The following is a 27,904-nucleotide window of genomic DNA, read 5'->3' on the forward strand; positions in this document are numbered from 1 at the left end:
AAGTGTTTCTGTTGGTCTTGATTCCCTCTCCAGCTCTTATTGTCCATTTTTTTTTAAGTGTAATGATTAATGACAAAAACAATCCTCATTGGGTCTGGATTACACTTCCTTTCATTTTAACAATAATTGCTTTACAGTGTTTACCTCATACAATCCTTTGTGTTAGCTAATAAATTCAGTGCATTCCTAAGGAAGTGAATGCATTTCATGTAAAGAAAAGCTGCAAACCCTGAACGGATATGTAAAAGATGTGGGCGTAGTTGGAAGGGAAAGGATATTTTTCACTACAGAAATATTTTTAGTGTGCAAAATGTTTCTCTTATAAATTAGAGGTGGTTATCAATGCATCTGAGTTCATTAATAGTCTCCTGATCAAATTAATGCTGACTAGATCAATATGATAATGTGGAAGGATGGACTTCATGTGCATGTATTCATTGGTAAGCCTGTATTTGAAGTACAAACAGTGTCTCTAAATAAAAAAAATATATTTTTTTTAGTATTGCTTAAGAATGTGTGCTCAAATAGATAATTTGTTTTGTTCTGTGCAAAAAATAACAAACCAAAAAAAACCACATAATATGGGTGTACAGTTACAGACTGAAGGATAAACAGACTAATACAGCAATGACAACCTTGAATATAAACAACAGGTAAACTCAACTCATAGTATTTGATTTGCACATGTACATTTGTTTTTTGTTTCTAAAAATCATGGAAAGTCTTTTTATTACTAGTATTATGTGGCACCCTGCGGTGGGCTGGTGCCCTGCCCGGGTATTTGTTCCTGCCTTACACCCTGTGTTGGCTGGGATTGGCTCCAGCAGACCCCCGTGACCCTGTGTTAGGATATAGCGGGTTGTATAATGACTGATTGACTGACTGACTATGTGGCACCCAAACCTGGGAACAGAAAGAGTTAAGTCAGTCCACCCCATTTCAAACTAAAACATTCTGTGTGTCCTAAAGGCATTCCAAATTCAAAACAGGAAGCCAAAAAGGGAACAGTTGGTTATGCTAATCTTGTGCAGATCTGGAAAATATTTTCCTAAACAATTGGTTAAAAGGCTTTACTTGCTTGATCTCTCAAAAGTGTACGTGCTACAGCATGTAGCTGTAAAAAAAAGAATACAAACAGGATTCATTTGACTATATTTAAAATTTCTGAAAACATTTCTTTCAATTGCAAATTACTGCTAGTGCTGTAATATAGTGAAAAGATTAATCCTGCCTGTAATATAGTGAAAACATTAATCCTGCCTTTAAGCATCAAGTAAAAAAATTACTACTACTAAAAACTAAACCTGTAACATGTGAATGTTTCTTATTTTACATGTAAAAACAGATGGATGCAGATGTAAAATTATTTTCTTGTCACCATTTGTCTTTACAAAAGCCATTTTTAATACACCTACATTTTAATTACACATCATAGGGGTTAAGTGACCCTGAAAATTTAACATTTACATGTTTCATTTTAACATTAACATGTATAAATTCAGAAGCTCTAGAGATACACTAGCTTTTACTTCAAGATGGGATAGAACTAAGAAAACAGTAGGAAAAGAACAAATAAAGATGGTGAGGGGTTCAGCTGGTAAGCAGTAAAACAGTAATTGAGACCAGGAGGTCAAAAAAAAAAACAAATACTTTTTAAAATTGTTTTCTTTAAAGGATAATTATGGTATTTTTAAAAAATGTTATTTCTTCACAATCATGGCAAGCATTAAGAGAGGCATATTTTATAAATAAAAAAAATATTTAGCCTACTTGTATTTTATAATAGAGTTAAAGAGCACCAAGGTACCAACATGTAAAAAAGACATTAAATCTTACTGAACTAGACATTAAGCCTGTTACAATAACGGGCGCTAGAACAGTAGTGCATAAACATTAGTAGGAACAGTCTATATTAAATGGCAAGGGACCTTGACCTCATTCTGTTTCTTGTCTTAATTTTTTTTTGTCAAAAATATTTTTGCAAGAAGCCTAAAGTAAAATAATAATAAAAATAAAATAGAAACTTATATGACAATACAGTATAATATATAATAATATACTATAATAAAGTATAATTAATATTACATTTATCCTCTCCTCTGTGGGTGTTGATTGATGTGTTGTGTCTGTTTGAACATCTCCTATCCTGCCTCTCTTTATTTTAGCTCGCTGTGGCATCTCTCCAGCAAGTACTGTGCAGTTCCCCAGCAAGTATTTTAATCTGTGGTGGCGTGCAGCTGATTATTGTATGTGTGGCATCTCCCCAGCAATGGATTTTATGTGCGCGAAAATAAATCTATTTTTAAAAGTCATCCTATTGTAATATCATGAAAATTCATATATTTAGGAAAACCCCTTCAACGACTGACACTTTACACTTTACCGGGCCAAGCTTCTTAATCGCAAATCTGACATCCTCAGAGTGAACACTTGCACAACAACAAACACTAATCCCACCTTTTTGGGGAAGCTGGTCTCTGTGTCTCAGTACCCGATTGGATTTTTAGTGCCTTATGTTTTAGGTGTTACCTCATTTACCGAAATCCGATTGGATCGGCCGCACGATATTTTATAGTTCCCGCCCCCTCTGTCTTGTGCGACGCTTCAGGCGGACTTTGAAGCATCTGCTAGAGGCCGGTGACTCTGCCACTCATTCCGCCCTTCCCTGTACTTCCGCCTTGTCCGTAATATGCATTTAATTTTCTGTCACAACAGTGGGCAATCAGCAGAGTCTCCCCAGGAACTGATGTAATGTGTGGCGTGCAGCTGATAATCGTGGCTCTGGCGTCTCTCCATCAAGTACTGTGCAGTTACCCAGCAAGTATTTTAATCTGTGCTGGCGTGCAGCTGATTATTGTATGTGTGGCGTCTCCCCAGCAACGGATTTTATGTGCGCGGTCGCTAGTACTCAATCAGCACTCTCCCCAGCAATCATGTCCTTTATTAAAGAGTGCCCCGCGCATGCGCACTTCACCAGAAGACACACACACACGGACACATGGACGCACACAGGGATTTTATTAAAGAGGATATGTCCATTTTTCAAGTCAAAAATGTTATATATTGACTCATGTCTCGAGACTGCAAACACATTGCAGAACAGTATATTCATGTCATTTTAAGAGGAAAAAAAAAACGCACAAAGACATGTTTTTTTGTGAGTTTTAGCCATTTCAAAAGGAGATCAACTGTGTGCTTCACTTTGCTTCTCATATTCCTTCACAATAACGTTTCATGGCCAGCGGCACAGATTCACCTCAGGAAGTCCTTGCCAATTACCATTGTTGACAATATTGAATGTTGATGCCCAGATGTGAATTGCTGTCTCTATTCAGGCAAGAAATACTTTTGTTTGGGAGACTTGAAATTAGAAAGGGAAGACTTATAGCTGTCTACAGCATTAACAACCTTTGAAAAGTTTTTGGTTTATCCATTTCAGCTCAGAATCCATTTAGTTACCACTTTGCTAAGATTTATTTTCTCTGCATTACTCAGACTAAAATGAAAATCAATTACCTTTTTAAGGGTGGAGTATCATTCACACTGAAATGAACTTTTCTAGGTTTCACTCACTATGTCGTACACTAGCAACAGACCAATACCAAGCATTACCTTACATAATGACTCAAAATGGTGAGCCCTCCTATTCAGTAGCAAACTAAAAACAACTGGAAAATGGATAGAAGGGCACTTTTATGCTAATTTACATTTTTTAATGTTTAATAAAGTAGTTATTGACCCATCCAATCTGATGTTAAAGTCTTCAAACTGACTAAAAGACAAGACACTGCAACTGAAAAAGTGAAATGGTTCATCTATGCACCACATCAGTTCTACCTGTGTTCCAATCTTTGGTTAGTGTAGTGAAATACTCATATACTTGATCTAAGCAAAACCGCACAGAACATAAAAGCTTCTGGTTTCTTTAATGGACAAGCAAAGGGATTAAACATGTTAATATTGCCAAATAATAGAAAGGACAACAAAAAGATTGCAAGAGAGTCAAAGTAGGTTGAAGATGTAACCTACAAAGTGAAGAAGTTGCAAAATTAGAAGACTCATAAATATGAGGCAAGCTCCAAGCTTCAGGTGTAAACAAAAGTAGCACATATGGAATGCGCATAGTATTTAGCAGCATATTGAACAACTTTTGTATACTGAAAATATATTCTAATATGTATACTTCCCTCAATTTTCCAACCCAGCTATTCAAAGGAAGGTCAAAGTAATATCTGAGTTATTCCTCCACAGCAGTCAAATACTAACTAGAGCTGTAATATGTTTGTCCAGTATATCTAACTAGGAATGGTAAAAATCTGTCCTGAAGCCTGGAGGACTATTGTATTAATAACAAAGCCTTTAAAGCCTTTTACTTTCAACATATTTTATTGAACACCCTTCACAATGACGCATGTAATTACAAAAGAAGAATATATATGCATATTATTGTCAATTTAGCCATTCACAAACAATTCACACTGCACTTAAAAGCATATCATATTACCAGTATAATAAGATTTATGCTAACTAGAAAGCATGCTAAAATGTAAATTTAGCTTTGATATATTACAGTTCATTGTTGTGACCTCTGCACTCAGAATAAATGTGACTCATTTTTGGATGGATGCTATTCATTCAGTAAATAAATAAAAGCCAAAATGTCTGTACCCTTTCTATTTCACTTTTAGTCCATGCTTTTTATTCCATATTTCTAAAACCACTTCAGATATTGTTTTTTTTTTCCATTATGGACAGTTTTCTGTTTTAGTGTGATTTCTTTCAGCTGTTTGTGCAACTGCAAAAAAGGATGCTACGAAGTTTAATTGAAACTGATTTCATATTAAAGTACTGTTCAATTTGTCAACAGTAAACAAAAACAGTGTGTCAGATCATTAAATACTGGACAAGGAAGACAAAAATGTGGTTTACAATAAGGTATAAATATGGTAAAAATGATAAGGCACAATGTTTGAACCACATCAAAATGAGAATCAGATATATTAAACAAGTAACCTTTACTTCTGTAATTCCCCATATAGATAGAAGAACATTTCATGCATTCATGTCTAAACTTGCATATTAGTCAGTGTTATAATAATAATAATAATAATTTATTACATTTATATTGCGCTTTTCTCAGTTATAGCTTATTATGGCTGCATCTAACTGAAAACTGCAGCTAGCCCTTTTGGGGTCACTTGCAAAACTACTGGACATGCTCACTTGCACTTCTTCACACAATCCGTGTCAGTTCAGACTAGTCATAAATAAACATAACCTGCATAAGTGGAAATTCTGTTTAGACAGCACTTAGACCTGAAAGAAATGTAATTCCAATTTCTATTTTAAATATTTCAGTTCAGTTGGATGTTTACACTACAACAAATGTGCACCTCAATTACATGATACAGACTTGGTCCTACTAATACTGTAGCATTTGATTTGATTTAAAACTGTAGTGTAAAAGCTCTGTGTCATGAAAAGTAGGTTGTAGTGTTAATGCGTTTTTGAGAAGACAATTGCCACTGGGCTTGCATTTGCAACTTTACAGACATTGGGTACTTTTTCTATCCAAAGCGATTACAAGAAATGTTTTACCCGCTATTTAGAAATACACCTTTAATTTTAATCAGCACGCTTTGACAGACATATATAGTAATTAAGTGAAAAGCCATCTGCCTCAGCAAAAACACTGGATTATAAACTGTTTAAAAAACACTGTACATACAGTATACCTACACAAGATATAATGATAAGGCATCAAATGAGGTGAGGCCATCAGTGAGCCTAAATTTTTTTTTCTTATATCATTTTCACTGGTCAAAAGAAATGGCACAAGAGCATGGACGTATCTAATTCTGTTCAAAATAAATTAAAGAGTTTTAAAAATTTAATATGAACTCCTGTAAATACCAAAATGTAGCTGCTGTACATGTTTTGATTTTAAAATTCTTGTTTGACCCGATTCAGGAGCTCACATTAAAATATTAACTAACACAGCTCAATTTCATTGTTTGATGGTATTTTGTCCTCAAGTTTTTTTTTTGTTTTTTTTTAAATAAAGTAAAAGAGTGCATATACTCCTTATTTAGTCATCCAAGGATCATCTTTGAAAGATTGTTATCTTTATCCCCTGAAAACTCGGCTTCCCTCTACTCTCCAGCCAATGCAGTGCATACTGTTGCTATCAAATTACCATGCATGGAAAATGAGAGTACTCAAAGATAGATGAGCTATTTCATTATTTATAACTTTGTTCTGAACCTACTGAAAGTCACTATACAAGGAATAATAACACTGTTAATTGAAGAAAAAAAAACATTTTGGGCTCTCTTTAACAAAATGCAAGCTTTATTTTTCTTGGTTGTATTGTTTTTAGCATATCATAAATTTATGAAAACTCTCTGTAGAAATACATTACCAATGGCCAATGGCATAATTCCAAATCTAAACATACAAATAAAGACTGTACAAATAACATACTAGGAATTGATGACTACAGTACTAAAAGCTGCTCACAGATTAATAAAATCTAGACTCCAGGTCTACAACAACAGGCAAAAGTGAAGAAAAAGGTCTAGATATGACACAATTTCATTGGCAGAATGCTCATACACATGCCAGCTCCCACTGGCAGCAAACCAATTTAGAGTCAACTGTCCACCTAACAGTATATCCTATGGTGGGAGGAAATCAATACATGGCATTTACATAATATCTTATTTTATAAGACATTTAATCACATTATATATATAAAACATGCAGGTACAGGCCAGAAGTAAAATCTACAGCAATCAAAATATAACTTACAAGCAGTGGAATTTCTGCATTAGAGGCCAGTGTGGCACAACGCCTTCTGTGCCACCCGAGGGTGTAGTTTTGCAAAAATAAGTAATTTTAACATAACTTTTAATACAATATTTATAGCAAACTGAACTTTCTAATTGTCCATCACATGCACAATGCATTTTTTTATTTAAACAGTTTTTTCCTTTTTTGTAGTATATGAAGTTGTCTTTCTGGCTAGCCCTATTGACCTTGTATTGTTCTATGCATTAACCTTGAACATGTGTGCAAATGTGCAGCCTAAAATGTCTGTTTCACCAAACAGTCCCTATCCGCCTTATTCCCAGGAGAAGGAAAATGAGCATCCTATTTTTTCTTTAATAATTTTTTTAGTTTTTCACAGTTAAGGTTATGTATATAATACAAGCCAGTTAGGAAAATTTCAGTACTATTTGTTCAATAAATGTTGCTATAAAAGAAGACAAAAATCTCGTATCAGGAATTCATCAAGCACAAAATATTATTTTAATCAGAATGTTGCTGTGCTAGATTTTTTGATATCCATCCATGGCTGATACTGGCCAGAACAACTGTCTCTGGCTAAATGCTATAAATTTGTAAAAGCCACCAAAGAAGCTATAGGTCTGCTTCTTCAACTTCATCGTAAAATGACAACAGAGGACAGCCCTATCTGAAAAAGTGGCTTAGGTATGATTCCTAAGCTATTTCAAAGAAGTAGAAGAATTATGAGGAATGTTATTCTTTTCCTGTTCTTAAAGAAGGATGGAAATACGCAATTTGAACCAGTGGTATTGGAAAGGAGATCTTGGCTTGTGTCTGCTTAAATTAATTTAACTGAATAATTTCATTACATTTTTAGAATGTACTGTTATAGTTGAATATCTTTTCTTGTGGAATGTTACAATTTTGAATGGTTTCATGTCTTTGTCATAATTTAGTTACAGTGCTCTTTTAAGCTATGTATTATGGTAGTTGAGCCAGTGCGCTTTTTTTTTTTTTTTTGCCACAAACTTCCTACAGTGTAGACAAATAGCAGCAAGTTGAGGCTTGTTCTGCAAGAGATGACTGAAGTATTAGCCTTTATGTTAAAGAAAGTGGAGTAATAAACTAAGAAAAAGAAATCTGAGGAGTTGTCCTGTGTGATTAGACAATTACACAGCAAGAAAAGCTTGAATTCAGACCTTTTTATTTTAGATATATAGATAGTTTCAACTTTATTTATTTTGTCCTTCAATTAAAATTGATGTACATATTTTATTAGTTAAAGTATGTAATTTAAGGAGATTTTATTTATTTTAGTATTTTTGTGGTCACTGAACAATAAGCCCACAGAATTTCAGGGAAAAAAAAGGGAATCGGCTGATCAAATAATATGAAATTGTTGATTGTTATCGGCCTGATCAGAGCATTCCTAACATTATCATTAACAAAAAGTGAAACTAAAACAAGTAGAAAAAGCACTTTATTAAACAAAATCTAAATTAAACTAAAAGCTAAAAACAAAAGTAAACTGAAATTAAAACCACATATTCAAAAAGTAACAAATAAAATGTATATACTGTAGGTGGAACCAAAAATCTATTATCTATATTTAAAAAAAAACATTTTCTGGTAGCCTAATGTTGACCAGTGTTCATTGTGGGACATGCACAACTGAACTTTCTACACACAACACTTTCCAGTAGTGCATGTAAAATTCTGGTCAGGAAATCCCCATTGCCAAAAGTTTACAAAGATGGGACGAAAAAATGGTCCTCCTTATGTTAATTAATCACTTAAACTTTGCCTGGAAAGCCCACAGGTGAATCCTTCAAAAACTGATATTTAAAGAGAACCAATTAGTTTGTCTTATATCTAAACATCACAAATGGTAGTAATGTACAGTTTGTTGGTTATTTGTGTTGAAATAACTTTGGTTTATGAAAGCAAAGCTCGATGAGCAAATATTTAAACAAATAACCCTGTCTAAAGAAGAAATGTCTGATTTAACTCAAGATAATTTAAACTGGATCCCCAGAGGCAGCTTAGAATGAATTAGATTCAGCCAAAATTGGAAAATTCTGAAAAATCACAATGTTTTTGGTCAAAATGGAATGTAAAGTGTAATTATTTTAAAAGCAGCATAGTAGGAAAAACTGCTTTAAACCGAATGTCCAAAAGCAAATACACACTGATATGCAAAGCTTGTTAATTAATATGAACTATGGGACTTGCTAGAACATGATAGAGAGATCAATGCCATCTTTAACACAGAACCCTGCTCCTCAAACTCTGTTTATGGCAAGTCTAAACATTTTCTTATCCTTACACTATATCCTTAGCTTTTTGGAAGATGGCTAAATGCTTCTGATAAATGGTGCAGTGTTTTCTTGAATTATTTATGTCTTTTTTGAGAAATAACTATTTTGTGCCAGGGATTGTCTTCTGCCTTGCACATGATGCTGTCTGGTAGGATCTAGTGAATTAGACGGATTCCATTAAGAATGAATAGATGGATAGAAAATGTTTAGTTGTTATAGACTGAAATACATTTCTGTTTGGTATTCATTTTTGCAAGCCCAGAATGTGATTTTGCTTTTAGGCTCTGATGCAAATACAGAGTTGTTATCTGTAGCAATTTATAATAATAATTTATAATAATATGTATGTAGTGATTGGATATACTGTAGTGTTCTATTATCAAAGGGTATCTGGTTAAGTTGCCTGAACATATTTTTTTCACTTTCTGGCAAGAGCAACATATAGTATATGATCACCTTAATGAATGAATAAATAAACTGTTTCTGACAGAATAGTTCAAATAAACATACCACTTTAATAAAAATATGTTATACTGTGTTATGTGATGACAACAGATTATAGAACATTATATACTGTATGTTATGATTAGATAACTATAACTCGTAATAGTGTTCAGAGGGTAATGGATTTGAATATTTTTGTTAACAAAGAAACATTTTTGCTAATGTCAAGCTAGTTATTAGTGGAAATATTGCTGTTGGCTAACTCTCATTTTTTATACAGCTATACAGTAATCCCTCGCTACTTCGCGGTTCACTTTTCGCGGATTCACGACTTCACGGATTTTATATGTAAGCATATCTAAATATATAATGCGGATTTTTCGCTGCTTCGCGGGTTTCTGCGGACAATGGGTCTTTTTACTTCTGGTACTTGCTTCCTAAGTTGGTTTGCCCAGTTGATTTCATACAAGAGATGCTATTGGCGGATGGCTGAGAAGCTACCCAATCAGAGCACGCAGTTAAGTTCCTGTGTGCTGCTGATTGGCTCAGCGACGGAGTGCTGCATTAACCAGGAAGTCTCATCTCACTCATTCAGCATTAACGTGCTACTGCTGCAGGGGCCATGTCCAAGTGCCAACAGAAGATGCAAATGATTGCAGAAAAGGTAAAAGTTTTGGATATGATGAAGGAAGGGAACAGCTACACCGCTGCAGGACACCATCACAGCATCAATGAGTCCACGATTCTTTTTATTTAAAAAGGAGGAAAAGCATATAAGATCTACGGCCACAGTGTCCTTTAACCAGGGCGCAAAACGAGTTGCAAGTGGACGTGATAAGGCAGTAGTCTGGATGGAATCTGCTTTAGGAATCTTTGCAACAAGGTCGACGACGTCATGACCGCCTACAAGCTGCTACGTGTACTTCGCTAAACAGTAAGTGTAAACTTATCTACTGATTTCATATTGCTTAGCAGTTGTCCCTGTTATTAATAGAGTAAAGGGTGGTTTGTAAACAATACAGGGAGGGTTTAAAAACGTCCAAATACACGTTAAATAATTAAATAAATATGGTGTCCCTACTTCGCGGGATTTTAAGTTATCGCGGTCGGCCTTGGAACCTATCTCCCGCGATAAGTGAGGGATTACTGTACACTATATGACTATGTAGTCTAATGAGCATGACAGTTGTCAGCTGCCTATACAGAACAGGTTTTGGGATGATCCTGTCTGTGAATAATTGGAGTATGACACTGACTATAACAAAAGCAAGTGTGTATTTGATAAGGCAGGGTTAAGTTTGTGGAGAATGAACCACCCAAAATTTAAAAACACACTTAAACTGCTTTCATAAACATGTCTGACAGGGACTGAGCTGAATTGCATGCTGAAAAAACACAAACCCACCAATGAAGATAAAATGACAGGTAACATTAATCAATAAACTTTGTCACTGCAGAAAACAGTAACTCAGTCATTTCAGTTCACCGAATACAAAACTGAAAGAGTGTGCTGCTATAGCTATTTAATGAATCTTTGTCTAGTACAGCCAAAATAAAAAGCTTGCCCCTTAAACAAATGGACACTAGTATAAGGAAAATAAGACATATTTGAATAAACTATTCAGAAAATCCCTTTTTCATCAGTTCCTCTACACAGAGTGCATTATTCAGTCTTTTATGAGTATACTGTATCTGCATGTTTTTACGGTTTCTTTGAAAGTTAGGCATAGTCTGCATTTCTTAGTCTTCACTGAATAGCCATTTTTAGGCTAAAACGAAAAACTAACCTGAAATGAAAATAAAAGATAATTGACCTAAGTTGTCAAAAATAAAAATGATGAAAAAAGTATAACTGAAGGATGAGGTGCTGCAAGGGTAAGAGAGAGCCAGCTATTGTCCAGTTTTGTAGTTAGAAGCATTTTCGGCATCTGGCTGAAAGATGTTACTCTATTTAATTCAGCAGCTTGACAAGCCTATTTTTTAATCCCAAAATCCTGCATTTGCACCCGAGTAGTGCCATCTCATGGAGATTAGCAGCTGGGGAAGGGGTTGGAAGCTTATGAGATTTCCTCACCAGCGAAAGGTAGTTTAGATGGAAAGGTTAATAGACTATATAGACATACATATATACATACATACATATACATATGTGTGTGTATATATATATATACTAGCCATGTGTGCCCAACTACGTTGCGCATGTTAAAGTTCTGTGTGAAGGGCTCCCTGTTTAAACGCGGCTGCCAGTCGTGAACTGGTCTCTTCGTCGCACAGCATTATGATCTTTTATAAGGGAAACAAAATTACAAAACAAAACCCTTGGACATTGATTCGATAGGAACGGCCTACTTGGAATCACTGTCCGAATAGTAATTATGTGGTGGTGGAGGAGCATTTCTGCTTCTCTCCGTTCACAGTCCGTCTCGTTTTCATGACGCTGTCGTTTCCTCTCACGATCTCTTCTCAACCTTTCTCCAATCTCGCAGGTTGCTTTGTGGCAATCCAAAGAGTAAGGAAGAACCAATGCTTCTTTCTTTAACTCCAAACGCCGACTGATGGAAAATCACAGAAGTGTGCCCAACTTATATACTCTGACTGCCGACTCCAAGAAGTGGGTGATCATTCGATTTGGACGAAGTGCTGCCAACGACGGTCGATAGAAACACAAAAAAACCACAATGAAGCAGGTGTCGACGCCAGATCTAAACACAAACAGCTATCGACAGTGTTTGTAAACAAAAGTAACAACCAAGGTGTTGTGTATTCAGCCAGTACAAACAGCACGTAGTCTCCTTTAGTTCAATCCTCTTTAACACTAGAATTACCAGAGCCTACGAAAAAAACTCGTAAATCCGTCCCACCTTAAATCGCGTCTTAAATCCATTTGCACCTCTCAGCTAGAGTCTTTTGTCATCTAAATGTGCTGATAAACACAAGCTACTAGCAGCCAGCTATTCCATCCCCCCACCGACTTAGAACGAACTTCTCCTAGCTCATGCCTTGCCTTGATTTGATTACAGTATCTGGGATTGAAGTGGAGTTTTAGAGTGGAAATAATATAGCGTTATTTGGAATACACGCATTTCATGTGTGTTCCGTTTCTATAGTAGTCTGTGCAAACACATTTTTAAAACAGAAACGTTTTTCATATTCTAATAGTAAATGACAAAATGTAGGCATAAACTATATAACGTATGAAGCCTGAAGTCCATATATCAAAGAAACACTTTCACAAAAGGTACAAATAAGAGAACACGTGTGCTTTTATAAAAAAATATAACTGCACAAAAAAAAAAAAAAGCCACGTTAGCATGCCACATTGACACTCTTACTACAACCGCCGTGGTGGCGTAATGGTATCAGCTCCTGACTGGGAATCAGAGGGTGGCGAGTTCGATCCCGCACGGCTCCACTTCGAGAAGTGAACTGCTCTTATTCTTACAATTTTAGAATAACAACATAAATTTGATTTCAGTCTGTAACAGCCGGTGTAACTTATGATACTGGTAAAGGTTAGCTTTTTTTTTTTTTTTTTTTAAATTCACTTTTCATTCTCGCAGTCGCATTCAGAATCAATCCATACAACCCCATCTGACATAAAGACACGCTATAGGTCTGCAGTGTACCACGATGCATACTACCGCCCCCCCCCCCCCCAAAAGGGTTCTGACACACAAACGCTGGCGAAGCTGCCTTCTTCGTATCTCACCGTCACTTGAAATCAGCAGTTCTTAGCATTGCACCACGCAAGCTGTCGTAACAACCACCAACTGTAACTTGCTTTCTTTATTCTTCGGTTATAGTCTTGAATAAAAGTGCACTTTTATTTATGTGAAAACAGCTGTGTCAGATGGGGTTGTATGGATTGATTCTGAATGCGACTGCGAGAATGAAAAGTGAATTAAAAAAAAAAAAAAAAAACCTAACCTTTACCAGTATCATAAGTTACAGACTGAAATCAAATTTATGTTGTTATTCTAAAATTGTAAGAATAAGAGCAGTTCACTTCTCGAAGTGGAGCCATGCGGGATCGAACTCGCCACCCTCTGATTCCCAGTCAGGAGCTGATACCATTACGCCACCGCGGCGGTTGTAGTAAGAGTGTCAATGTGGCATGCTAACGCAGCTTTTTTTTTTTTGTGCAGTTATATTTTTGAATAAAAGCGCACGTGTTCTCTTATTTGTACCTTTTGTGAAAGTGTTTCTTTGATATATGGACTTCAGGCTTCATACGTTATATAGCTTATGCCTACATTTTGTCATTTACTATTAGAATATGAAAAATGTTTCTGTTTTAAAAATGTGTTTGCACAGACTACTATAGAAACGGAACACACATGAAATGCGTGTATTCCAAATAACGCTATATTATTTCCACTCTAAAACTCCACTTCAATCCCAGATACTGTAATCAAATCAAGGCAAGGCATGAGCTAGGAGAAGTTCGTTCTAAGTCGGTGGGGGGATGGAATAGCTGGCTGCTAGTAGCTTGTGTTTATCAGCACATTTAGATGACAAAAGACTCTGGCGGAGAGGTGCAAATGGATTTAAGACGTGATTTAAGGTGGGACGGATTTACGAGTTTTTTCGTAGGCTCTGGTAATTCTAGTGTTAATCATCACACTCCAACCTCATCAAACGATCCTCCCCCTCACTTCCTCTCCTCCTCCATCACTACTGCCCTCTACTGAACACACCAGGAACACCACACAAGGCAGTGAATTCGCAGACAAACAAAGATCAAGATCCAAATGAAGATTATATATAAAGATATATATATATATATATATATATATATATATATATATATATATATATATATAGGTATTTGGTAGACTGTATTGCATGTCCTTTGGAGGTCAGAGTGCATGGTCAGCCATTGTACAGCACCCTGGAACAATTTCCAGTTTAACGGCCTTGGGCAAAGGCCCAAGAGAGTAAGATCCCTTCTGGCAGCAACAGGATTTGAACCAGCAACAAGAATAAAGAACAAACATTGGATACAACAAGCTGCCTGTTTCAACAACAGTTAAAATGAAAGTATTTTATACATAAATGAATTAATCCAATATTCAAAATTGACTTAAGCACTCAATTTAATTACACAAATATACTACAAATACATTATAACCAACAATTTGGACACAGATTACAAATTGAAAAGACTGCTTCTTACACATGCATATGGTTTCTTGTTGGAAAATATTTATTAAAGTGCATAATATGAGGCAGCAGTATTGGCTTTGATGCCAATAGAGAGTTGTGATTTATAACAATTGTAAATCAACTTTAAATGATTTAAAATCTTCTTTATACTTCATTAAGGTGGCAGAATTTCTTATCCAATGAATATGTTTCCTTAATCTACACCTAACGGATGTCATGTTTGTTACAACAACAGGAATAAATAGACATCTGGAAAATTAAAATGCATGATGCATGACTCTCTAAGTAACAGCACAAGTACAGACAAGAGTGCAATCAAGTGCAATCAAGAGTGTCCGGTTCGATCCCCACTCATTCCTATATTTGCCGTTTTCAGTAGTAAGCTGCTCTTTTTGTTAATATTATACAGTACACACATGCACTTGGTTTGCGTCTGTACTTGTGCTGTTACTTAGAGAGTCAGATCGGGGGGAGGGGTGATGTTAGAGCACGTGAGCTTATTCAGTGCAGCAGGAACAACGCATATGTTGATCTTTTTTTTCTTTCAGTACATGTGCCTTCCTTGTTTATTTATATATCTCTGCCTGTCTGTCTCTCTATTACGCAGTGCTCTGTCTGTCTGTGTGTTATGGATCTTAAAAAAAAAGTTATAAGGACAGTTGTTCATGTTAATTGCAGTCTCAATTGTTAAAAAAATATTTTAAAAGGAGCACACCATATGAAAATATAACGATCTCATTAACTGACAGTGCATACCAATTTATAAATTTTATGTCCGTTTGAGGTTAAAAAGAAAAAAAAAAAAGCAACACTTTATCCCCAGCGGGGAATCGAACTCAGGTCTGTGAAGCACGGCAAAGTTGCTGTGCTCTAAGAAGCAAATCTTAGCGCGCTACACCGCGGAAATTGTTGTATCCTCCTTGAAGCTTTTGTGAAAGTGTTTATTTGATCTTTGGAACTCAGGCTTTACACATTCTATAGTTTATGCCTACTACATTTGGTAACATTTATTACTAAAATATGAAAAAGTTTCTGTGTTAAATATGTGTTTACACAGATTACTGTAGAAACGGAACACGCATGAAATGCGTGTGTTCCAAATAACGATCTATTATTTCCACTCTAAAACTCCACTTCACTCCCAGATAATCAATCAAGGCATGAGCTGGGAAAACTTTGCGCACGTTCTAAGTCGGTGGGGGGATGGAATAGCCGGCTGCTGGCAGCTTGTCTTTTATCAGCACATTTAGAGGACAAAGGATGCTGGCGGAGAGGTGTGAACGGATTTAAGAAGCGATTTAAGGTGGGCCGGATCTACGAGTTTTTTCATAGGCTCTGGTAATTCTAGTGTTAAGGTGGGACGGATTTACGAGTTTTTCGTAGGTTTTGGTAATTCTAGTGTTAACAGCAACATGCTTGCACAGACTGGTTTCTTGGGTTGAAACATTTGATCTTGCTGACTACACTCATTAGGCCACTTATTCTGTTTGATCATTGATAGTTAAGCTGTGTTTAACGGCACTGTGAGTGTATTTTGTTGACTGAAACATACCTTGCATTGAAATATGTGTAAACCAACATTTGTGGTCTTGCAAGAGAAAAAAAAAAAAACTAAAATTGTATTCATATTATGTAAAAAAGCCAGAACTAAATAAAATAAAACTAAAATTTTAAACACAGAACTAAATAAAAATAAAAATTGTTGACTCCACTGAAAACTAGAACGAAATAAAATAAAAATTTATTTTATAAAATAACTTGCGTCGCTGTGAAGAGGGGGACTGAACACACCCCAAGGAGACACGCTCGCTCCTCTGAAACTTCTCTTAAATGGTGACACTATGGGAAACAAGTACATTTTTTTTATCTCCTCTTTGCTCGATCAGCTGCTGGCTTGCTGCTGCCGTGCCACGTGATCTGCATCTCGTGTGGCGCTTCAAATGTTTAAAAGCCTGTACAGCAGCTGTCCTTTTGTCTCACTGCCTTGTCTCTCTTCTCCCCCAGCCATCCTCAAACACTATTCAATCTCTTTTCGCTGTTCCGTTATTTCACCGAGTACAGTAATCCCTCCTCCATCGCGGGGGTTGCGTTCCAGAGCCACCTGCGAAATAAGAAAATCCGCGAAGTAGAAACCATATCTTTATATGGTTATTTTTATATTGTCATGCTTGGGTCACAGATTTGCGCAGAAACACAGGAGGTTGTAGAGAGACAGGAACGTTATTCAAACACTGCAAACAAACATTTGTCTCTTTTTCAAAAGTTTAAACTGTGCTCCATGACAAGACAGAGATGACAGTTCAGTCTCACAATTAAAAGAATGCAAACATATCTTCCTTTTCAAAGGAGCAAACAAATCAATAGTGCTGTTTGGCTTTTAAGTATGCGAAGCACCACGGCACAAAGCTGTTGAAGGCGGCAGCTCACACCCCCTCCGTCAGGAGCAGAGAGAGAGAGAGAGATAGAGAGAGACAGATAAAAAAATCAATACGTGCCCTTCGTGCTTTTAAGTATGCGAAGCACCGTTTAGCATGTCGTTTCAGGAAGCAGCTGCAGCTGCACAAAAGATAGCAACGTAAAGATAATCTTTCAGCATTTTTAGACGAGCGTCCGTATCGTCTAGGTGTGCAAACAGCCCCCCTGCTCACACCCCCCTACGTCAGCGCAAGAGAGAGAGAAAGAAAGTAAGTTGGGTAGCTTCTCAGCCATCTGCCAATAGCGTCCCTTGTATGAAATCAACTAGGCAAACCAACTGAGGAAGCATGTACCAGAAATTAAAAGACCCATTGTCCGCAGAAACCCGCGAAGCAGCGAAAAATCCGCGATATATATTTAAATATGCTTACATATAAAATCCGCGATGGAGTGAAGCCGCGAAAGGCGAAGCGCGATATAGCGAGGGATTACTGTAATATTTTCTATTTGTTTAAGCTGATGCGATCTTTACTATCATTTTTTCAGACTTTCGAAGAGAAGGGCTGAACGCACCCCAAAGAGACGCAGTCGCTCATCCGAAACCCCTCTTAAATGGTGATACAATGGGAAACAAATAGTTTGTTTTTTTTTTTTTTTTACCTCCTCTTTGCTCGATCAGCTGCTGGCTTGGTGCTGCTGCCGTGCCGCATGATCTGCTTCTCATGCTGCGCTTTGAACGTTGAAAAGCCTGTACAACCGCTGTCCTTTTGTCTCACTGCCTTGTCTCTCTTCTCCACGTTCCGTAATTTCACCGAGTAATATTTTCCATTTGTTTGCGCTAATGCGATCTTTACTATCATTTTTTTGAGACTTTGAATTTTCCTACTTCCATTATCTCTAACCTGCTCTGCATGTATATCATGCCAACGTTTTTGAATTCTTTACAATGTTCTACTTTGTCTTTTTCCGGCCCCGGGCTTTCTTTTTTACATTCTTTTCTCTCCAATGCTTTTGGGTCTCTTTTCGACGCACTGCTCTTTCTTCTTCGCTTAGTCGTTGAAAATGTCATCTAGAACGTATAAAATGTTTAAGAGCTGAGAGCACAGGAAGTGTGTTTGCCAAAAGCATTCCAACAACTGAGAAGTTAGATGACCATGGTCTTGTTTGAAAATGGTTGTAAGTAGGGCGTGACTTGCTAAAGTCACCGTCTCACGGGACTTGCTTCCAAAGGTTGTAAGTATGACGTGACTTAACCGTCTCGCAGGACGTGCAAGTGTCTCTCTTCAAAAGATCTCTCTTCAAAAGATCACACCTTGTCACCGGGAAAAAAAGTCTCGTCTCATTGTTATTATTTTTTTTATAATAGAGAGAAATAAAAACTAAAATAAAAAACTGAAATAAAAAACTAAAAAAACTACAATTAATATCAGAACTGAAATATGTTGTTAAGAAGGGCAGCAAAAAAGCCACTTATCTCCAAGAAAAACATCAGGGACAGACTGATATTCTGCAAAAGGTACAGGGCTTGGATTGCTGAGGACTGGGGTAAAGTTATTTTCTCTGATGAATCTCCTTTCTGATTGTTTGGGGCAACCTGAAAAAAGATTGTCCGGAGAAGAAAAGGTGAGTGCTACCATCAGTCCTGTGTCATGCCAACAGTAAAACATCCTGAGATCATTCATGTGTGGAGTTGCTTCTCAGCCAAGGGAGTGGGCTCACTCACAAGTTCTGCCTAAGAACACAGCCATGAATAAAGAATGGTACCAAAACATCCTTTGAGAGCAACTTCTCCCAACCATCCAAGAATAGTTTGGTGACGAACAATGCCTTTTCAAGCATGAAACAGCACCATGCCATAAGGCAAAAGTGTTAACTAAGCCGCCCGGGAAACAAAACTCCACGCATTGATTATGCAAGAATGGGCTGCTATCAGTCAGGATTTGGTCCAGAAGTTGATAGACAGCATGCCAGGGTGAATTGCAGAACTCTTGAAAAAGAACGGCCAACACTGCAAATATTGACTCTTTGCATAAATGTAATGTAATTGTCAATAAAAGCCTTTGAAACTTATGAAATGCTTGTAATTATACTTCAGTATGCCATAGAAACATCAGACAAAAAGATCTAAAAACACTGAAGCAGCAGACTTTGTGAAAACCAACACCTGTGTCATTTTCAAAACTTTTGGCCACGACTGTACATTAGCATTCAAAACAATTACAATGGGATTCGATTATGATAATTGTGAACACAAATCTCATTCAACAACGATTAGTGACACTGAAAAATCTAGAATTCTGCATTATCAAATGAAACAATTCACATTAGTAAATTCAGTGATTTCAGAGCATTAATGTGATGCCATGAAGAGCAGACGAGAAGCCTGCATTTAGATTAAAACACCAGACCAATAGTCCATAATTTACCATAGATCAGGCCAGTAAGTAAATATAAATATGCATAAAAAATAAAATTCACTATAGCTATGCTAATAATGAAAGGATGCTGGATTTTTAAAGCACCTTTTCGGTTAACACTTGTATACTGTATAGAGAGCAATAAAAACAACAATACGTAGCCACTCTGAAAGTAACATTGTTTAGTTAAGTTGCAGAAGTTAAATCAAGTCTTACACATTTCACATTCTACTCTATTGTGCTTACTGCAACCAAAAGATGCTAAAGACACCACCAACTGACCATGAAATGTATTAAACATATTCAAAAATTTAAGGATGACAATTTAGAATATATAATATTACTAGTTAGTTTGTTTTACTATAATAATCTCTTTGGAATCACATTGCCTAAATAATTCAATAAAAACAGTGCAGTGTAAAAGATAAAACCAACAATAAGTAATCCAAACAGAGCCCACAATCTCGCATGATCTGTTTACTCAGCATTGTTGATCTCTCGGAAGCATTGACTGTAAAGTCTCCTCACCATCATACTAGTTTGATTCCCCAATCCTGCACCTTTGTTCGTTCTTTCTTTCTTTCTCTCTTTCTTACTTTCTCTTCCTTCCTTCCTTCCTTCCTTCCTATCTCTCTTTCTCTCTCTCCCTGTCTCTGTTGGTCTTGCACTTGTTCACAAACCCCATTTATACCCAGCGAGTGCAGCTGAGGCAAATGGAGCCTTGATGAGGGACAGCTACATTAACCACTTGCAGGTGGTAATTAAACATTAAATGTAATTAGCAACGACCCTCATCAAGAATCTCTGCAGCCACATGGATTTTCTCACATACAGTCGACCCTTGATATACGACCAGCCTGACATGCGAACAACTTGATTTACGACCAAAATTTTTGTTTTGATTTACGACCAACATCTTGCGTTACGACCCGAATGCGATCACGTGTATCCACTTGCACGATTGTAAACAAACAACAAAGAGCGTTAGTAAGCGTCAGTCGGAGCCCAGATACATGTGTTTGTGGACGTAATTTCGGTCATTGCAGTGATTTACCTATATATATAATTCACTAAGACCATGCAAGCAAGACACATAATTGCTAAGGAAGGAAGAGAAGGTAACGAAGGTAAAGAAAGCAATCACAATAGAAACGAAGAAGGAAATTGTGTGGAAATATGAGAGTGCTGTTCGTTTTGCCGATCTCGCTAATATGTACAGCATGTTGAAATCCCCCATCTCGACAATTTTACAAAGAAAAGATTTGCATAAGGAGGCTCCTTCTAAACAGCCACCTTCCGTTTCATTCTCCTCCTCCTCCTTTCCTGCAGCACAAACATGTCAAATTAAATGGTGAGTACAGTATGAAATTGTTGTTTCTAGAATAGAATGCCATTTATTGTCACTATACACATGTACAATGAGATTAAAAGCAGCTCATTCAGTGCAGACATATGTGTAGAACAGAACAAGTAAATAAACAAATAAACAAATGGTGCGAAAAGATGCAAAGAAGTTGCAAAAAAAAAAGTTCTCCATAGGGCTTGTCTGGTTGTTTCTTTAGCCTTGGCATAACGCCGGATCTGCGACCCCGCTTCTGCTTCCTTTCCCTCCTCCGTCTGCGTCATCTCCTAGACCCGACAACAATCCATGGACAGCCCGCTGGTCTCGCTATGTTGTCTGGGATGTTGTGCGTGTGATGAAAAACACTCGAAACAGATGTCTGGCTCTGGACACCGATGTCTATAAGGTTCTGACGGGTGTAGCGGATGTTCGCCAAACCGATCGTGCACAAACAAGCAAGAAAAAAAGTACAAAAACAACAAAAAAGTGCACTGAAAAGGAGAGCCCTAAGCCGCTGCGACCATGCGCACCGTCATGCTCCTAGCTTAATCTAGCCTACTTCTGGTAGGCTAGGCACCTTTTATAACTTTTTGGTTAGTATATTAGAAAAATTATTGGTGTTTTGGTAAATTATGCACATTATACAACCCTTTTTTATTATGAAAAGGTTAAGTAAGTGTTGCAGTGGGAGGTTCGGAACGCATTATGGGTATTTCCATTATTTCTTATGGGAAAAATAGTCTTGACTTACAACCAACTTGAGTTACAACCAGCCCTCGCGAACGAATTAAGTTCGTAAGTCAAGGGTCCACTGTACACCTACACTCACGTGGTCTGCACAGCCTCACTGTTTTTGTTTTTAAAAAAGCAAAAATATGCTGCCATGAACCAGTTTCTCATTTCACCATAATGGGATGAAGTTACTGTATGTTGCACCGTAAGGAATCTGTTGTGAGTCAAAACAAATGTGAGCTTTATTTGTATTGTAATCACACACTGAAAACCCAGTGCTCCACTGATAAATATGTCACGGAACCAACCTTGGTTTGCGGTTATTTACATATTGTAATTTTTATAACCACCGATAGATGGAGCGTGGATGTCAATAGTCCTTTTTGCACCATATTTTTATTTTAGTAATTAATTTAATAACATTAAGGTAAGGGCTCAGTAAGGGAACAAGGGATCATGCCCCAGGTCCTCCCTGTGTGGAGTCTGCATGTTCTCCCTGTGTCTGTGGAGGTTTCCTCTGGGTTCTCTGGTTACCTCCTATAATCCAAATAGAGGCAGGTTAAGCAAACTGTGAATGCTAAATTGGTTCTAGTGTGTGTTTGGTGTGTGTGTGGTTGCCCTGCAATGGACTGGTGCCCTGTCTTGGGTTTGTTCCTACCTTGCGCTCTATGCTAGCTGGGACAGGCTCTAGCACCCCTCACAACCCTGGTCTGGATCAAGCAGGTTAGAAAATGACATGGCATGACATATTAAGGTAATTCAAATTCTAATAGTTTTCTGCTTGGCTTCAGAAAATAAGGATTTCCTATAACATATGTTTTGTCTAACAAGGTGCAAAACAATGGTTACCCCAAACTCCTGCCCGACTACACCAATTGTTTTGTCTTGGTAGAGTAATATATATATTGCTCTACTTTCCCCTATTGTATTATTAATATGTAGCCTTAGAATGCCTAATCTCACAGACTTACCACTGTTTATAAGGTATTATTATATATAACTTATCCCCACCTTCCCTTCTATATCTATAACCTCAGGCAATTAGATGTAGTAAAAAGACAAGCAGAAGTTAAGTTACACATAAGATAATGTATTATTGATAATATTCAGAAATAATAACAAAATGCAAAGTATATTTGAATATTGGCAACCATACAACCTGATTAAATGGTGATATGTAGTTCAGGCGGCACACAGTCTTCTAGTTACTTAAATGTCTCTAGTTAAGGCATCATTGGTGCTCAGCTTTCAGCCACATGTCTGTTCAAAATGGCTGCTGAGCTGTGCTCTTCATCACAGGATAGCAAGAGAGATGCTTCTTTCAGATGTTGGTTAGTAAGAGAGAGATACTGAGGTTAAACACATATATTTATAGATGTTCTGTCCAACCCCTACAGCCAATAGGGCATCGTAGTACTTAAAGGCCTCTGAACCAAGCCAATTCCAAACAGCCATACTTCAGACCAATGGGGGAAATAGAACATCTTAACACCTGCCCCCAAACCATATGTTAAAGTACACCTTAGCCCATTTGCGGGGGTAGAAATGACTTTAGCAAAGAAACACTTGCCAAACTGGTTTAAAAAACACATCCCCCAAATCCTGTCGTAAAATTCAAACAGACCCATTCCTAAGTTGGGTGGGGGGGTTAAACACTAAATTACATTGCTTTGCCCAAATTAGAAATAAAACACATACAAAACATTTATGAAATTATATGTAAAATCTCACATCACAACAACATAGTATATTGAACTCTGAATGTAAATAGGAAAACTTCGCATTGAAATGAAACTCTTGGTATTTTAGTGTATAGATTACTAGTTATATTTAGAATTTATATATTACAATTATTTAATGAAATGTTAAAGACATATGACACCTTAATAATCTTAATAAAACATACATCCATTTTTGAAGCCTACTTAATAATAATAATACAGCAAGAAGACCTTTTTAACAACTGCATTATTATTGGTAAAACTAATTCAAATGTTTCTTGACCTGCTAGACTCATGATTAGTAACATAACCAATTTCATATTTTTCCTGATGCCTCATTCACAGCCATCTTCTGCATTTTCTCACAGTTCTGTGATTTTTACTAAGTTTATTCTCAGTCTCATTTAACTTTGATCTATTTCTACTTTCAAGTGCCCCTAGACTTCATATTCATAATTTCATACGCAATGCCTTTATGTTGAGCATCAGTTTTAAGATCTGTTCTCCAACATTTTTCAAAATAAGTTAAATTGATTTGTTTATACTGCACATGCTAATTATGAGGGTAAATCAAAAAGTAAAGACAATTTCAAAATTACTCGGTAACCGCAACAGGTAGACACTGATGAAATATATGTTTACGATGGCTTATGGGTAGTTCAAACACATACAACACAGCATTCCGTTGTTAGTCTAGTTGAAGCCAAGGGCAAATGAACATGGATGCTCCGCTGTGGGATTGCACCATTGCAAGGATCAGTGAGATTCCTTTGGGCAGAGGGTGTGAAACTTGCTGAAATGTACTGAAGGATGTTGCCTTGTGCAGATCAATAAGCTGTTTGGGTACAGATCTTGCTGTGGTGTTATGGGTCCACAGCTCTCCCAGCAAAGTTCAGCAGTTTTATTTAAATAAATAATCGCCGCGCTCGCGGCTTAGGAGGGGGCGTGGTGATTGTAGCGAGCCGCAGGGCGATCTGTGGTGTGAGTGTATTCTCACCTAAGTGCACAGGTGAGAGACTGCCCACATCCGTGATTGTTCCTGTGGCTAATGGGCTGCAGCTGCCATGTCCTCTCTGCATATATAGAGAAGCCCGAGATGGTTGGAGAGGAAGTACAAGAGAAAGGAAAGAGAACGGGAGGTTGTAGAAGGAAGCAAGAGAAAGAGAGTGCGCCGGTGCGAATGAGTGAGTGAGCGAGCGTGAACAGGCTCGCAGCAGCTGAATAGGCAACCTGGGTGTTAGGCCGACATCCCAGGCGCAGTAGTTGTTGTCGCTCCCACAGAGTTGTATGAAGGACGGGAGTGACTGGAAGGTGGATGATTCTCCACGGATGACCGCGGGAATCAGGACTTGGGAACGTGGTGTCCACCATGTGAGAGCCTTGGCCATTGGTGGGATTTCCCAGGTCACTGTCAGGGGGAGCCGACCGGAGCCAAGGATCAGAAGGGTGACTGACAGTAGCAGTAGCAGAAGAAGGTAGAAGGCCAGCTGCAGAAAGAGCGTCTCTCCTGTTGAGCAGCCCAGATGGGAGTAGCAGGGGAGCCGCCAGGGTAACCAAGGAGCACCGGGTTTGTCATTTGTTTTTAAAGACTGCTTCCTGTTAAATGTTTTAACCTCGTTTTAAAGGATTGTTGTTTTGTATATTTTAACCTCCACACGTTTCATTTTAAGGATTATTTATTTATAGAACATTGCACTACTGAAGCACCATGATGTTCCAACAATGATGGATGGATTAAAAGCCAGAAGTCTGTATAACCATCAGCATCAAGTGACTCCGTGAGAACCCTAACTACAAAGAGGACTATTTCATTTATGTTAGGTAGAATGCCCAAAGGGGACTGGGCGGTCTCGTGGCCTGGAACCCCTACAGATTTTATTTTTTTCTCCAGCTTTCTGGAGTTTTTTTTTGTTTTTTCTGTCCACCCTGGCCATCGGACCTTACTCCTTATTATGTTAACTAAGGTTGTCTTATTTTAATTTCTTTTTTGTCTTTTATTCTTTTTTTCTTCATTATGTAAAGCACTTTGAGCTACTTTTTGTATGAAAATGTGCTATATAAATAAATGTTGTTGTTGTTGTTGTTGTTGAACTTGATTTGCACGGCTACATTTTGTTTGAACATTTGATTGTCTTTTAATAAAAGCACTTTGCACTTTTGAACCATCCCCTTGCTCAATTGTTACTGCCTCATTGTCTAGCTCATCAGTGACATTACCGACGGTGTTGGGTTCAAGGGCACCCTAACAGAAGATGGAAGCATGGAGCCGAACCTGCATCATCACACACAAACTTTACGGTACCCTAGGTCATCATGCACTATGGCATGTGCAGATCCATAGCTTGTTACCCAAATATGCAGCAACAGTGGACAACGTGATCCTTCAGCCTTCTCTGATGAAGGTCGATATGGACTAGCGTGCACAATTTTGATGGTCGTCTGGATCATCTTTCATCGATTACACTTGTTTTTCCTGTTTTAAACCCTTCTACCCATTCTTAAACTTTTCATTGAATCATGCTGTTTTCACATACATACAGTGCCAACATCCTTTGAAGAATTGCTGCAGGTTTCATTCCCTCTGCTCAAAGAAACCCCACTACTGCATGTTGTTCAACAATGGTGCAATCACACAGCACAGCGTCCATGTTCATTTGACCTTGGTTTCAACTAGACTAATGGCATAACACTGTGCTGTGCATGTTCAAACTACCCAAAAGCCATCACAAACATGTTGTAATGCATCAGGTGCTATCCATTGCAGTTAGTGCGTATTTTTCAAATTACCTTTACTTTTTGATTTACCCTTATCTAAGCTGTTTTTAGGGATCATACTGAAAAAAATGACCAAATAATAAAAAAAAAGTATATAAAATGCAAATTTTTCTTTTCTTTAACACTCACCTGAACTTCAAACTCCTGTCTATATGTTTTTTCATTTACAATTTTTTGTTGTTCTGGAATTGTATAACCAAAAGCATTTTTCATTTTCAAAAGAACTTTTTTCATGTAACCTTCATTAGTAGCCTGCAAAAGAAAAAAAATGTCAAAATAAATCTGCTTGCAAAGCAATTAATGATTTAAAAATATAGAAAATGATCAGTGAAGGTGCAAGCAACATTGCCCAGCGCAATGGATATTCACAAAAATAACAACAACTATTATCATAATAGCAAAGATTGTCAAAAGATTAGAGGACACTCAATAGAAAAAAAGCATTTTTATTATTTTTGCTTTTCAACATTGCCCACATACAGTATGTATAAAATGTGCTAAAGATTTCTGATCTAATATGAGACTGGGATAGTTGGAAGCAATTGTTGGCAGATATCTGCATGCAGAAAAATACCAAGAAGACAAACTCACCCAAAATGTCATATTTTTTAAACATAAAACAAACTACAGAGAAGAATCACAAAAAGAATACAAAAGTAAAAAACAAAGAAAAAAAAGCTGTCTGCTTCCTTTGCCCAACATTGAAATGAACCTGTCTATGCCTGGTATGGTGGATTATACACCACATTATCATAAAAAAGCACTCTTCTTCTCATCTTCTGCAACGTCTTCCCAATACCTCCACGTCCCTCACACACAACTCCAGATCTCCTTTCATGCTGAAGAGTGCCTGTTGCCAAATACACTATGATTGTTAAAACCTGTAACAGAACAGGGATCTTGTGATTTCTGGGTGATGGTTTCTGCATTGTAGGTTCCAATTCAGTGCACAACTTCAAGAGAAAAGCTCAATAATAACTGATTGTCATAACAGCAAAGATTGTCACAAAACAAGAGGACACTCAATACAAAAAATAAAAGAATTTCTATTATTTTTTGCTTTTCAACATGCCTACAATAAAGTTAGAGGAAGTCCCTAGGAAATCTAAATCAGCTCATAAGCTAGTCATCATCATAAGCCAAACAACTATTGTGATGCTTGTTAGCCTGCCTTTGGCGATATCCTCCAAAAAACTAATGCTATAATTTCCAATTATGTCCTACAACAAACAGCACACACTTTTTATAGAAAAAAAATAGGGTACACACTAAGGCAATTAACATTAAGCATACACATTAGGCGTCATTACCAACTTTGAAGACAACTGTATTGACAGAACATGTCAGTTAACTGTCATATTATTAGTTCAAGAACATCAGAATGAGACTGACGCATCATTGAAATGTTCAATGAAACATGATTTTCTGTTCAATTCATTGTCCTTGAAATGAGCTTTTCTGCTAACTTCATTGCCCTGCTGCCTGGAGTTACTAAAATGCCAACACCAAAAAAGTCTGCACAGGACAAAATTGAGAAATTTGCCATAGTGTTAAGCATTAAGTCTGTGTTTTCTAAATCCTAACTTTTGCATAAGAAATACCTTATGCACCTTTAATTTCGCTTTCCTGCTGCCTTGCTATATAAAAGTTGAATATTAATTTTGCTGTATGAAACTGTCTAACTAGGTATAATCGCTGTTTCCATCACTTATAAAACATTAAAGTACATTCTTGTGTGCTTGATCAGACCAGTAATATCTGTATTTCCAATGTACATTATCCTCT

General features: G+C 37.1%; 1 protein-coding gene across 4 annotated transcripts in view; it reads right to left on the reverse strand.

The window, feature by feature from the left end:
• Positions 1 to 27,904, reverse strand: part of atg10 (ATG10 autophagy related 10 homolog (S. cerevisiae)) — a 334,095-nt gene that overhangs the window by 110,899 nt on the left and 195,292 nt on the right. For all 4 annotated transcript variants that reach the window (XM_028804708.2, XM_028804709.2, XM_028804706.2 and 1 more), the window contains exon 4: positions 26,249 to 26,371. In XM_028804708.2, the coding sequence (XP_028660541.1) occupies positions 26,249 to 26,371 (123 nt within the window). The remainder of the gene's footprint in view (positions 1 to 26,248; positions 26,372 to 27,904) is intronic.

This window comes from Erpetoichthys calabaricus, chromosome 7, assembly GCF_900747795.2.
Source record: "Erpetoichthys calabaricus chromosome 7, fErpCal1.3, whole genome shotgun sequence".
Classification (NCBI taxonomy): domain Eukaryota; kingdom Metazoa; phylum Chordata; class Cladistia; order Polypteriformes; family Polypteridae; genus Erpetoichthys; species Erpetoichthys calabaricus.